The 15,505-nt window shown below is 38.1% G+C and overlaps 1 protein-coding gene across 1 annotated transcript in view; it reads left to right on the top strand.

The window, feature by feature from the left end:
* itpr2 (inositol 1,4,5-trisphosphate receptor, type 2) overlaps positions 1 to 11,865 on the top strand; it is a 92,537-nt gene extending 80,672 nt beyond the window's left edge. Inside the window, exons 56-57 of the mRNA XM_051869822.1 lie at positions 8,674 to 8,835; positions 11,083 to 11,865. Of these exons, the coding sequence (XP_051725782.1) occupies positions 8,674 to 8,835; positions 11,083 to 11,166 (246 nt within the window). The 3' untranslated portion in view covers positions 11,167 to 11,865. The remainder of the gene's footprint in view (positions 1 to 8,673; positions 8,836 to 11,082) is intronic.
* The last annotated feature ends 3,640 nt before the right edge of the window (positions 11,866 to 15,505 follow it).

Raw genomic sequence — 15,505 nt, 5'->3', positions numbered from 1 at the left:
GAGAGCGCAATTTCGAAAGAGCACCGATAGGAGTGGAAGTTCTGCGAAAGTTCTACTGACGGACGCGCAAATGAAAGAACACAGACGCAGCCGGATCATTTCCATAATGACCAATGCAATCTACCAAGAGCAGCGCAAATTAGCGTCTGGTTTAAGACATTTTTCCCCGGTTTCACAGACAAGACTTAAGCAGGTCCTAGACTAAAATGCATGTTTGAGCTGTTTTAACTGAAAGTAACTTGTACTGACATATCTTAAAATATATCAGTGCCATTGTTTTGTCTCAAGATGCACACCAGTAATGCTTTTTTCTAGGGTGCGTTTATAAAAGCTACTTAAATGTCCTAATTGAACTAAGGCCTATTCCTGGCTTAGCCTAAGTCCTGTCTGTGAAACCGGGCCATAATGGCGCAAATACCAGTAAATTGACTAGCGCAAACCTTAGTAAATCACCTTACATGATTCATTTATATACTCTCCTCCCATCATTTTTGTGTCAGAAAGGTAAACTCCTTCAAATGCATATCCAATAAAGTCAGCCGCAAAAATAACTGTGTCCATGCCTTTTCAGCGCTAATTTTCACTGCATTTCTTTAGTAAATCCTGACAGTTTTTTAACGCCGAAAGACAGTTTGCGCTGGCGTAAGCTGTTAGTAAATCTGGCCCCAAGGCTGCTTTTATCTGATCAAAAATACAGTAAAAACTGTAATATTGTGAGATATTATTACTATTTAAAACATGATTTCTATTTTGAAACCTATATTTTAAAATGTGATGGCAAAGCTGAATTTTCAGCATCATTACTCCAGTCTTCAGTGTCACACGATCCTTCAGAAATCATTCTAATATGCTGATTTGGTGCTCAAGAAACATCAACCGTATTATTTTTTTAAGGATTCTTTAATGAATAGAAATTTTTGTAACATTATTATACATGTCTTTACTGTCACTTTTGATCAGTTTAATGTATCCTTGCTGAATAAAAGTATTCATTTCTTTTTAAAAAAAATCTTACTGACCCCAAACTTTTTCAGTGGTGTATATAAGTGTATTTTTTTTGTGTATGTAGATCTTACAACTGAGAGAAAGGAGTGCAAACACTGTTAAACAGCCAAGCAAGGGTAGGCACTGTTAACGGCAGATGCTGATAATCTGAAAATGGCCAAAGGTTGGTCAGTTTATCAGCCTGGCCAATAAAATGGCATATTAGTAGACTGATGTTTTGATTCAGTGGAAATCTAAAGAGGTTTCTGCAGGATTCTGCATTCTCAGATTCCATGAAGTCCTGCTGATGACACATTGAGTTCTATTAGTACTACATTAACTAATTACTGTGTTGTGCTACAAACACAAGGGCCCTTATTAAAGCTGCGATAGGAGAGATGAGACATGGGCGACGCATAACTAAGGATTGTTTAGTTTCGTCAGTGTTATCTTTGGTCTCATATAAGGATATTCAGCAGTGGTAGGAAACAGTAACTGAATGAAAAACACTACAGTCTGGCTTTTAAATTGTTGAGTGTGTGCGTGTCTGTAGGCTCCATTCACCTGAAAACACAACTAATGCAACTCTCTGTAAAAGCAGCACACCCTAGCTTCTCTGCTCATATTCAAAGAGAAAACACTTCTAGAGAAAGACACTTTTTAGTGAGTGCAGCACAGTTTAAACGGCAAGTTTACATTGAAGCAGGTGTGTGTGTGTGTGATTATCACTCACAGGCTGCTTGAGAGTGAGCAGGTACTGCAGCAGTCACAGCATTGTTATGTAACCCATCTCAAGTGGCCTGCTATTAGCTCAGCCTATCCTCACACGTGCTCTCCTGTCCCACACACACACACACCTGCTACGCCGCTCATTATCACACAGTGAGTCAGGCGTCTCCTTGGCAACACTGTCGTCATGCACTGTCGGCAGGAACGAGGGGAAAAAGAAACTCTTCGGCCTCTAGACTTGTGATCAATGCAAGTTCAAAGGTCACGTATTCACCGTTGGATCCGTTTTTCCCAGCTGGGTGTCTCAGGGGTGTGTGTGTGTGTGTGTGTGTGTGTGTGTGTGTGTGTGTGTGTGTGTGTGTGTGTGTGTGTGTGAACAGATGACTGCAGGAGTGCGTGTGCAGCGGCCAGCCATACTAATCAAAATGATTATTGCAATCATGCTGCTATTTCCAGAGCCGAGTCGATGGCAGCGCTCTGAAACTGCCTTTCCATTGCAAAACAGCATCTTTATGATGATGAGAGACGAGGACACGTGATAGGACGATTATGCTGTCTCTCAGGTGGAAAAAGAAGTTTAATGGCACTTTAATGACAGTCCAAACACCTTTCCCACACGCAAGTCTGCTGCAATGTGCATGTGCCAAAGCATATATATAGATATATGTACATTTGTTAGGTGTTAGCTGGTGTGGTGTTATCAGGTGCTGTTTAGATTAGACCACATTTGGTGATGTAATTTCTTTGATGTTAAAATACTTTCTTCTATCCCTAAATGATAAGCAAATGATAAGTAATTCATTTGCAGGTTGATTTGGCTTGGTTTGGGGTCTGTAAGATTTGTTTTTGAAAGAAGTCTCTAATTCTCAACAAGGCTGCATTTATTTGACAGTAAAAGCTGTAATATTGTGAAATATTTGTACAATTTACAATGACTGTTTTTCTAATATATTTTAATTTATTCCTGTAATGGCAAATCTGAATTTTCAGCATAATTACTCCAGTCATCAGTGTCACATGATCCTTCAGAAATCATTCTAATATTGCTGATTTGCTGCTCAAGAAACATTTCTTCTTATTATCAATGTTGAAAACAGTTGTGCTGCTTAATATTTTTGTGGAAACCGTGATACATTTCTTTCAGGGTTCTTTCATGAATAGAAAATTCCAAAGAACAGGATTTATTTGAAAAAATCTTTTTAAGATTGTAAATGTATTTACTGTCATTTTTGATTAATTTAATGTACCCTTGCTGATTAAAAGTTTTAATTTCTTAAAAAAAAAAAAAAAAAGACTTGCGACTAGTAGTGCAACATTGTGAGAATGCATATTTAAAAAAGAATTTATAAAGAGATAAAGAGATAATTTACTCAAAAATGAAACTTCTGTCATTATTTTTTCACCATAGTTTATTCAAAACCGTTATTTTGAATGGTAATAATATTTCACAACATGTTTTTGCTGTGTGTTTGATTAAATAAATGTGACCATGGCAAGTATAAGAGACTTCTTTTATAAAATTTTATAAAACAATCTGGTAACACTTTACAACAAGGTCTAATTTCTGTAGAAGTATTGTTAATTTTTAGTTCATGTTAACTAATGTAGTTAACTAACCTTATTGTAAAGTGTTACCAAAAATCTTACTGACCCCAACCTTTTTGAACGGTACTGTTAAATTCAATAAATGAACATGTTAATATTTGCCTTGCACAGTTTATGAAGCAACTGGGTGGCCTTTATCATTGAATGTTTAATGTTAATTAAGCATAGATAATTTATGATGTTATGATCAGATGACCCTGACTAAACTCCATCGCTCTTTGCTGTCCAGGTTTCATGAGAAAGATACTTTGTCCCTACTCTATCTTTCTGTTGTTTGTTTTTTCACCCCGCTGGCCAGTCATAACAATGTTGTTTTCATGTTCGTTTTTTTGCTCCCTTTGTGTCCTCAGGTTGCATCTTTACTGAAAAATGGGGCAGTTCATGAGACTCGACCCTCACAATCTGGTCTCTGTTCATCCGTCCTCACTTCACCTATGTTTTCCCACTTCCTTTAATGCTTTTCATAGAGTTCATAATGCACCATTCCCTGGAACCAATTAGCTGCAAATTATGCCTAATCCTAATTTTGCACTTTTTCCCTTTTTTAGATCCCAATGAAACATTCGGCAAAACAAGATTGCTCTTTTTCAGGGAGATCAAGGTCTGAAAGAGTGCTTGACCTTGCCTCATGTGCCTGTTTCTCAGAAGAGCAAAGTGTTTATTCAGTGTGTTTTTCTTGGAAAGCCTCATTCCCTATTGTATAGCGGAGAAAAGCACTGTGTTCGAGTCAGAATGTGCACGTGCCCGGGTGTGTCTCCTCATGAATGTGCGTTGTTTTATAATTGTGTAAGGGAAGGCAGTCTTTTCCCACCTCTAAACATATCCTGGAACTCTCTGTGCACCTTGCAGCGCTCCTGTCAGGCTGACTGTGAAAAGCACCTTACATAACTGCTGTGATGAGAGACCGCACTGTTACCCCCCTCTTTATCTCACACACGCCACACACCCCAGACTAGATAAACTCATATACACACACTAATCACATACACACTCAAACACACATTTGTGGAACACATAGCTTGTACGTGAGCTACTGCGTGGGCACACACACTTTACAAACATAATGACTCACTGTTATTATCTAAAACACAAAAAAGCATTTATAACACTGACTGCAGTTGATATGCATGACTACTTCCTGTTTCTAAAGTTATCTTTGCATCCAGGCGTTTAAGTTGTCCAGATCTACCTCTGTATGCTTTAGATTTTGGAGGGAAGAGCTTGAGGGAGTTTTAGCACACTTGCTCATATATATATATATATATATATATATATATATATTATTATTATTATTATTATTATATATAAGCTCACTATTGCTAGTAGAGAGGGGTCGTGATGATTAACTCGTCCAACTCGTTCTAGTGTGGTCAGGCTATAATTCACAGCACCATTTAATATTTAAATGTAGCCTGGGATTCATATTCTTTTAGATTGTAAAATGTTGTTTGTTTTGTTTGAGGATGATGTCAGACATCCTGTCTACGTTGACACCAAGTTTGCATTCTTAATTGGATTTTTCGCTGTTCTAACTTTGCACGAATAAATGGATTGTTGCGTTTCATACACTACTATTCAAAAGTTTGGGGTCTGCAAGTTTTAATACTTTTATTCAGCAAGGATGCATTAAATTGAACAAAAGTGATATTAAAGACTTTTGGGTCATTCCATGTCAAATCAACCAAATTTCAGAAACTTTTGTTAATATTTTTTTTATCCATCCATCCATCTTCAACTGCTTATCTAGGGTTTGGGTCGCGGGGGCAGTAGCTTCAGCAGGGGGACCCCAAACTTCCTTTTCCCGAGCCACATTAACTAGCTCTGACTAGGGGATCCCGAGGCGTTCCTAGGCCAGTGTGGAGATATAATCTCTCCAACCAGTCCTGGGTCTTCCCCGAGGCCTCCTCCCAGCTGGACGTGCCTGGAACACCTCCCTAGGGAGGCGACCAGGGGGCATCCTTACCAGATGCCTGAACCACCTCAACTGGCTCCTTTCGATGCAAAGAAGCAGCGGCTCTACTCCAAGTTCCTCACGAGTGGCCGAACTTCTCACCATATCTCTAAGTGAGAGGCCAGCCACCCTCCTGAGGAAACCCATTTCGGCCGCTTCTAGTTCTTTCGGTCATGACCCAGCCTTCATGACCATAGGTGAGGGTGGGAACGAAAATTGACCGGTAGATCGAGAGCTTTGCCTTCCAGCTCAGCTCTTTTCATCACAACGGTGCAGTAAAGCGACTGCAGTACCGCCCCCACTGCTCTGATTCTCCAGCCAATCTCCCGCTCCATTGTCCCCTCACTCGTGAACAAGACCCTGAGGTACTTGAACTCCTTCACTTGGGGCAAAAACTCATTCCCTACCCGGAGCAGGCACTCCATCGGTTTCCTACTGAGAAACATGGCCTCAAATTTAGAGGTGCTAATCCTCATTCCAGCCGCTTCACACTCGGCTGCAAACCGATCCAATGAGTATTGAAGGTCACGGACCAATGATGCCATAAGGACCACATCATCTGCAAGAAGCAGCAATGAGATCCCCAGCCCACCGAACCACAACCCATCCCCACCACGACTGCGCCTCGATATTCTGTCCATGAATATCACAAACAGGATTGGTGACAAAGCGCAGTCCTGGTGGAGGCCAACCCCCACCTGGAACAAGTCCGACTTACTGCCGAGAACCCGGACACAGCTCTCGCTTTGGACGTACAATGATTGGATAGCCCTGAGAAGGGACCCCCTTACCCCATACTCCCACAGCACCTCACACAGTATCTCCTGGGGGATCCGGTCATACGCCTTCTCCAGATCCACAAAGCACATGTAGACCAGATGGGCATACTCCCAGGCCCCCTCCAGGATCCTTGCGAAAGTAAAGAGCTGGTCCGTTGTTCCACAACCAGGGCGGAATCCTTGTTGTTCCTCTTCAATCTGAGGTTTGACTATCACCCCCTCCTTTCCAGCACCTTGGAGTAGACTTTACCAGGGAGGCTAAGAAGTGTGATACCCTGGTAATTGGCACATACTCTCAGGTCCCCCTTTTTGAACTGGGGAACCACCACCCTGGTCTGCCACTTCTTGGGAACTGTTCCCGACTCCCGAGCAATGTTGAAGTGGCGTGTCCTCTTATAATAATTTTTTTTATGGCAAACATAAATAGTGATGATAACCAAAATATTAAATGTAATGAATGTATATTTACTGAGTAATCCAATTTTGTAGAGGGGGGTCAAAATGACAATTTTCACCTGAGATTTGGAGCCAAATTACAGGGGGGTAAAAATGACTTTTGAAAGATGGCAGTATCATTATTTTACATTTACACAGAGATTGGTAGGTCTATTCATAAAATCTGTTGACTTTTTCAAATTTTGTTGGATTGTATGCCAACGGTGACTTTAAAAATGGGAAAAAGCACTTCTTGTGTTTGTTCTTTTTTTTTTTTTTTTTTTTGCCCGAAATTTATGTGCCTGTACCTCAAACAGTATTAAAGATATCTTAATATCCTTTTATGTTTTATTTTTAACAAACTTTTTTCCATATTTTAAACAATTTCAGCGATATTGGGATCTCAAAATTCGACTTTAATAAATTACATTTTAAAATATATTACATTTTAAAATATAAAATATATTAGAATAGAAAAGAGTTATTTTAAATTGTAATAATGTTTTACTGTATTTTTGATCAAATACAGTCATGTAAAAAAGAGAGTACACCCTTTTGAATTCTATGATTTTACATATCAGGACATAATAAAAAATCATCTGGTCCTTGGCAGGTCTTAAAATTAGGTAAATACAACCTCAGATGAACAATAACACATGACATATTATGCCATGTCGTGGTTTATTTAACAGAAACTAGGCAATTAAATCATAGGGTGTACTTAGTTTGTCACAAATTGCTTCTCCCTTTTGGCTTTGTTTTTGTTAAATAAATAATGACACGGTGTAATATGTCATGTGTTGTTGTTCATCTGAGGTTGTATTTACCTAATTTTAAAACCTACTAAAGACAAGATGATTTTTTTTTTTATTATGTCCTGACTGCTGATACATAAAACCATACAATTCAAAAGGGTGTACTTTCTTTTTCACATGACTGTAAATGCAGCCTTGGTGAGCATAAGAAAACATAAAAAAAACATTACCGACCCCAAACATTTAAACAGTAATGTATATTTATTTTGCATTGTTTCTATCCACATTAGAACAGACTTGCAACCCATTATTGCAGACTTGCGACCCATTTTTGTGGCCCACAATTTGCCAGGGAGGCAGTTTCTTCAGGGAGGCCTTTAACATCTACTGTTATGCAAGGAAAACTCTGCTGCTATACTTGCACTTAGAGTGTGAGACTGTCAGCAGGGTAAAACGTCCTCCAAGAAGTTGTTGTTAAATTCTACAGCCATTAATCCTGCTTTTGTTACACATTCACCACATTTAGTCATACTACAAATTACTTGCTGTGTGAAGTGTTGCTATTATTATCTTTAATCTGTAAGTCTCAGTTTTTTGTGAGAACTATTATAGTTTTGTAGTTATTTAGACTATTTATTTGTTGAATACGTCTGTTAACCATTTGAAGAGCTGCAATCAAGCCATTAGTCCATATATCGCAATACAACGCGCCACTTTTTCAGCAGTCTTGGTTCTGGTAGTATTTTTTTCTTTCTTGAAAATCAGTGGGAAAAAAATAAAGAGTGTGTAGTCTTTTTATGCATTGATAATGACTTGAATATAGATCAAAATGGAGTACAAAATTATTTATAAATATTTATTAAACGTGTACATTATTCAAATGTTTGGGGTCAGTAAGAATTTTTAGCATTTTTGAAAGAAATCTCTTATGCTTACCGAGACTTCAATTATTTGATCAAAAATACAGTAAAAATACTATCAGTGAAATATTTTTACAGTTTTCTGTTTTTTTTTTTTTTTTATGTAATTTATTCCTGTGATGGCAAAGCTGAATTTTCAGCATCATTACTCCAGTCTTCAGTGTCACATGATCCTTCAAAAATCATTCTAATGTGTTGATTTGGTGTTCAAGAAACATTTCTTATTATCAATGTTGAAAACAGTTGTGCTGCTTAATATTTTTGTAGAAACTGATCTTTTTTGAGGGGGTGGGGGGGATTCTTCGATGTATAGAAGGTTAAAACAAACAGCATTTATTTGAAATCATCCAGCATCCTTGCTGAATAAAGGTGTTAATTTCCTAAAAAAAAATCTTACTGACCCAAATTTTCAAATTTGGGGTAAATATGTAAAATGCAAGGAGTTTATTGCAAAACAGTCAAATATTCATAATGCTAAAGGTGCTTAGGAAATAACATCTCTCTCTTCCCTTCAGGAGAAGAATCTGGACTGGTTTCCCCGGATGCGGGCCATGTCTTTGGTGAGCTCAGAGGGAGAGAGCGAACAGAACGAGATCCGATCGCTGCAGGAGAGACTGGACACCACTGTCTGTCTCGTGGCTCAGCTGTCTGGCCAGCTGTCTGAGCTTAAAGAACAGGTAACATACAGCACACCATCCAATGGGACAGCCCGGTTTCACAGAGCAAAACGGTCTTTTTCCTCACGGGGCCTCTGAAGTGTTTACTACCAGGCCCTGCTGTGGAAGTGCGTCAGAGCTGGGGTGGGGCGGTGGCCCGGGGCGATGTGGATGTTCCGGCTTTGCTCTGCTGTGTCGGATCACTGCCATCACCTGCCTGGCCCACATGTGATTCGACACAAACAGTTTAACCAATTCACATGACACAGGGAGAGGGAGAACTTTGGGTTCTAATGGAATGACGTTAGAAAAGAAATTGCTGCCCCACGGCTCAGTTTTTTTTTTTAAAAGTGTCTCACTAAGGTCTGCGTGTTTGTTTGACCTTAGACTTCAGAGTTGAACTGTATTCTGTGCAGAAACACACAAGAACTGCACAGTCATTGAGAATCGGCACTGATCCAAACCAGTGGGCCAGAAACAGTCAAACTAGACCTATTAACCACACCGTGGTGCCCCTCACATCCTCCAGCGGTCCTTCTGATTCCTGACGGTCACGAGGAGCGGGCTTACTGTAATTCTCCTGGCAGTGTTAGATGTTAAATAACTTATTAAAGTGATTTCTCCTCCGACAGCCAGGCCTAATTAAACAGATCCTCCTCACCTCTCAGCTCGAGCCAGGCTGAGATCCAGCTCAGATGCGGTAGGCGAAATCCGAACTTGTCATGTGTTCAGACAAACAGGCTCTCTCTGATTTACTGTAGCACACTGTGTTCCAACTCCATTTTCTCGCTAGGACTGTTTACTCAGTAGTTCCCTCTTTTTGTCTGGAACAGCCATGAGGTTAAAAAAAAGGTACAGTAGTGGCCAAAAGGGGTTTGTTTTTAATGACCCTACAAGTTCAATTAAAGGGTTAGTTCACCCAAAAATGAAAATTCTGTCATTAATTACTCACCCTCATGTCGTTCCACACTCGTAAGACCTTCGTTCGTCTTCGGAACACAATTAAGATATTTTTGATAAAATCAGATGCCTCAGTGAGGCCTCTATTGCCAGCAAGATAATTTACGCTTTCAAATGCCCAGAAAGCTACTAAAGACATATTTAAAACAGTTCATGTGACTACAGTGGTTCAACCTTAATGTTATGAAGTGACGAGAATACTTTTTGTGCACCAAAAAAACAAAATAATGACTTTATTCAACAATATCTAGTGATGGGCGATTTTAAAACATTGCTTCATGAAGCTTTATGAATCTTTTGTTTTGAATCAGTGTTTCGGATCGTGTATCAAACTGCCAAAGTCACGCGAACCATTGAAATTTCTAAACACTTATGATGTAACAAAGCCTCGTTTACTGAAATCATGTGACTTTCACGCTCTGAACCATTGCCATTGACTTCCATTGTACTAAACAATTACTGAGACATTTATCAAAATATCTTAAAGTTGGCATGAAACAAACGTTGCAATAGTCATTTCCTCCCTATTGTGACATACAGTATATTGGAGTTAAACGGCTTCTCAAACAAGAGAAATGGAGAGAAAACTCACACCCCAAACTGTCTTATCTAGTTACTTATTTTCAAAAATAAACATAACTGCTTCAATATGTGCGTTTTCGGTATAGGTGTGTGTAATTTACGCTGTAGAACAAAGTATCGTCAAGTTATGTTTACCACAGGCTCTATAAATTGAAAAATCCCATTATAAAAACCCATAGGAAAATCTCAATCATACCTGCACCATTCTATTGCTGTGATGTCATGTGAGTGACAGGTTGTCCCGCCCTTGTGCCAGTAAACACGTCATAGGAGAAGAGATGTCGCTGTAAGAGGGAAGGGAAATAATTTTGATTAAAGATTAATGTACCTAATGTACTTAACTGATAAAAACAAAGTAGAAAACGTTATTTCAATGAAAAATATCAATTGTGAGCTGTTACACAGAGAATTCTGCTTTTTTTTTTTTCAACTGTAAATTATAAGATGACTTGTTCTTTAATGCTTTCAAAAACTGTACATAAAATGTCTCATTAGCGCTATTACAGTTTTTTTTACTGCACAGAGTAAGGGAAGTTACAGTTAGCCAGTTAACAGGTTTTTACCATTGTCTCACAATGTTAAACTTGCCATCTTCTTTATAGTCTAGGCTGCTTTTATTTTGACTAAATTGACTTCCCTTTTTTATATATATATATATGTGTGTGTGTGTGTGTGTGTGTGTGTGTGTGTGTGTGTGTGTGTGTGTGTGTTTATCCACATGTACAGATGACGGAGCAAAGGAAGAATAAACAGAGACTGGGCTTTCTGGGACCATCACAAGTAAACCATCAAATCCCCCCTGCACACTGAGGACAAACTTATCACACTTCTCCACACGCACTCACACACAGATGTTGATGTTCACACCATGAACGACACTACACTCATGGTGATATCACACTTTTCATCATGACATGACAGTTGTCCAGTTAGAAGAACAGAAATGACTACAGACTCGAATGTCATTTCATAAGTGTTTTCTCGTTTAAATCTTATAGATGGAAGACGTTTGTTAATGCACAGAGTGTGTTTGTTTGGAAAATCACAAACCCTGCGCTTATGAGGGCATGTCCATTTTCTCCCACAGGACTCGGACAGTCTTTGGAAGGGCTGTCCAATTTTTTTTTTTTTTTTTTTTTTAAGCGTCAAGTATTAACTCCCTCACATTTTAATTGTCCTGTCCATAACTGGAGTATTTCTGTAACTCAAAGTGGACTTTAATCTGTGCTGGAATAACTGGAGAGATAAAGTGCCTTTAGACAGTTTAGTTTTTTATAATTCACAGTTACTTTAATGAAAGATATAAGACTGGAAACATTATCTCATAATCAGACAATCATGTGACTGTTGGAATCGGTTTGCTTCACTTTCTACAAAGACCTAACGCTAGTCTTAACTGTTAATGACTTTTATTGTGTATTTTATGTCGGAGATGTGACTAGCATGTTTGTGCTTGCCTTATATACAGTTGTACAGAAAATAATAAAGAATTTATATTTGGTATTACAATGCTTAGTTTGACTCTGGATGTTGTGCAGAATGACTGTGACCCAAAGACTCATGTGATCCTCTAGTCTATTCTTTAAAAAACTCTGATTAAGGTTTGGAAGGTTAAATTATTTTGGGAAATTTGCACAAGTGTCTATGCAAGGTTTTGAGAATATTATAATCTATAATAAAATTGCAACTTATTTCCTCATACAATTATTGGTATATAATCAATAAGTTTGAAAATTAAAATCAATTGAACTGAAATGTGTAGTGAAGTCAGAGTCTAATATAAGTGTCTAGGAAAGTTACTTAAATGTAATGCATTACAATATTGCGTTACTCCCTAAAAAAGTAACTAATTGCATTACTTAGTTACTTTTTATGGAAAGTAATTTTACATTACTTTTGCGTTACTTTTTCTCACCTGGCCTGGGCTTGTTTGTTTGTTTTTTAATAACATCAACAAAAAAAGTTATATTTTTGGCAAATGTAAATGCCTTTTCACAACAAAAGAGAAATGAATAAGCCTCAGGCTGAAGAAAATGCAAATTCACTCCTGTACAGTAGAGGGCGCAGCTCAAACAAACCTTTCAGCTGTGCTGCCATTCTGGATTGCAGAAGAATAGAACACAGGAGAAGAAAGTTCAACACTCTTACTTCAGCAATAAAAAAAAAAAAAATGTATGAAATGCCAATGTTTTTTTATTTTATTTTGCTTATTAATATGGTTGAATCAAGTGGCAACCTTCCGGACTCTCTCTTAAATCCAACACGGAAGTGACTTAAACTGCAATTCATCGACTGGCCGCTAGAGACAGGCTCCAAAAAAGGAGTCAATCCCATAGACCCCCCCCATGTTAAAAATAAACTTTACAGCAGGAAAAAAAATGTTTACAGCCTGGTACAAAAATGGTTTTGGTCTATATAGCTAATTTTACACTCTATGACAATTGTGAGGGGGTGAATTTTTAATTTTTAATAACTCATCTGTTTAAATTATATTAAGCCTTAAAGTTCTGCATAATTAAGGGCGTGGCCACTTGAGTGACAGGTGGATTGCCGCTGCTGTCAATGCTAGCCATTTGCCCATTTTCAGTTATCAGGGAGTTACGCACTGCCAAGATGGCGACAACCGGCTCCGCCTACTTTGGGCTTCAAAAATGCTCTTCAGAAATCTACGGGTTACGTCACGGACACTACATCCATTATTTTATACAGTCTATGGGTTGAATTGGATCATCGAAGTTCAGCAGCAAAGACATTGGTTAATAAAGTGAGATTAAATACATAAAGTAGATTTGTGTAATTTAACATTTAATTATTTCAGGTTGATATTCAAAATTTGTATTTCACTGTTTTTATTCACTTTGAGGAATACTGAATCTGTTTTTGTGCAAGTGAGATGAGTAAATGCATGGTAGAACTACAATAACCATCATGTTTACACAGCGCACACAACGCTTCTGCACTTACTCTTGATTTCTCTCAACATTAGTCAAAAGAGCTGTCAGTCAATAAATGGGAAAACAAAGTAACTTGCATTACTTAGTTGTAAAAGTAACTCCGATATTTTGTTGTAAATTTAAAAGTAATGTAAAGTAACTAAAAGTAATTAAAGTAACTTTTCTAGTTACTTAAAAAGTAATCTGATTACATAACTCAAGTTACAAGACTCTGCTTAGTTTCTTCAGAGTACAAAGACCCACGTCTGCTCGTGCCTTCACTCTGGCACGGGTTAAAATTAGCCCCTCACGGCTCCATTATAGCTCACAGCTGTCACTAAGCAAGGGAAAGTCCAGCACGTCTGGAATGCACCATCAGGGACGAGAAGACAGTTAGTTGGATAACTGCCACTCTTACTAAATGTCCCCATGCACTCACACTGATCGCTCATCTGTTGGCAAGCACATCTTTCCAACACAGAACAGGAACAATCAAATAGAAGCAAATGTCATGGATATAGCAGTTATTCAGTGATTTAAAATTTCATTTGTTCGACATTTAAATTAATTCTCTCCTCAGCATGCACGTCAATATTTTAATGATGATTGATCCCTCCATAAAGACTTAACACAGTTCCATCATTAAGGTGTGCGCAGTTGGTAAGGCAAGACAGCGTACACCATCCTGCATAAACACACTCATTAATCTAAATATACCACCCTCCCTTCCTTCTTTCTGCATGTGATGGGTCTGCATGTGATTGTGCGTGTTGTTGTCATGCTGGTTGGTCGGAGAGCAGATGAGATCTGTCACATGAGCTGTTCTTGGAGCAGCGAGAGATCACCCCTGCTGCACTCTCCCAAAAGCACTGCAAATCTGAGTGGGGATTTTTCATTTGACTCAGCGTTCCTGCTTAACCTAATAGTGTACGGAGTGACTTGCTGAAGTTCTGCAGGAGAGACAACAAGATCTGCAAGAATGTGGCCCTTATTTTTTTTTTATTTTGTGGAATGAAAAAGGAGATGTTTATCAAAATGTTCACACTGCTCTTGTCCATACAATGAAAGTAAATGGTTATCAAAAAATGACAAAATCAGTAGCATCCTTCAGAAAGGATGCATTAAACTGATTAAAAGTGACTGTAAAGACTTTTTAATGTTAGAAAAGATTATTCAGCAACAAATCATGAAAAATAAATATATCAAAGATTCTACAAAAATATTAAGCAGCACAACTGTTTTAAACATTGATAATAGTAAGAAATCCTTCTTTAGCACCAAATTCAGGATTAAATAGCAATTGAAAATATATTAATGTAGAAAATTACTTTTAATACATTATCACCCATCTAGGAAACTGATAATTAATTAGAGAAAAGCATTTTATGCAAAGGCAATATTATTACAAGGATAATATTGTAATATAATATAAAACAACAACAAGACTTATTTGTGTCGAGGGCAGGGCACACAGTGGGGTACTTGAATTTGTGGATGTGATCCAATGATGGCATATTTCAGTTTGTTTGGGAGCATGAGAGAAATACATAAGTATGAAACTCAGTTAATCATTTTTAAAGGACATGCAATTGGATGATGAAGGAGAGAGGGTTATGTAAATGCCTTTTATTAGAAATCAGCTCAAAGGAAAGATGAGTCATACAAAGCTTACATTTATGGGTGTTTTTTTCTTCTGTGCCGAAGCATCATGTTGCATCTCATCCAAACACCAGACTGAAGGTCTCTTTAAAGCAACAGACTCTTTTAACACCTCAGGCAGCTCTCTTCCTGTTGGCAGTGTTCAAATCACTCAGTCGTTTTAATTTGCTTACAAGTTTCATTGTCAGTGAGTTAATGAGTACAGGCTGAGCTTTTTTGAATTTATTATCAAGTTTCGCTCAGTTTTCACCTTGCCATAAATATGCAATAGACCCATGTAAAATAAAAAAGGTTAAACACCATTTACCCTTCCATTACATACTGTATATGGAGGCAGTGACATGCTGTTTGTCAAAGTACCCCTTTAATCCCCCCTCTCTGACTGGCTGCTGTTCACCGCTGCTGTGACTTCAGTCCATAAGCCCGTCCAGCCTCGTCACTTTCATTTCTGACTGCTGTATAAACTGAGTGGTTTTTTTTTTTCAAGTTCTCTAGACAGTTCTTCAAGGATTAGATCACTTTCAAATGAAAATTACCCCAAGCTTTACTCACCCTCA

The sequence above is a fragment of the Ctenopharyngodon idella genome, chromosome 18 (assembly GCF_019924925.1).
Source record: "Ctenopharyngodon idella isolate HZGC_01 chromosome 18, HZGC01, whole genome shotgun sequence".
In the NCBI taxonomy this organism is placed as follows: domain Eukaryota; kingdom Metazoa; phylum Chordata; class Actinopteri; order Cypriniformes; family Xenocyprididae; genus Ctenopharyngodon; species Ctenopharyngodon idella.
The sequence above is the reverse complement of the archived record's forward strand: the minus strand, read 5'-3'. Positions and strand labels throughout refer to the sequence as shown.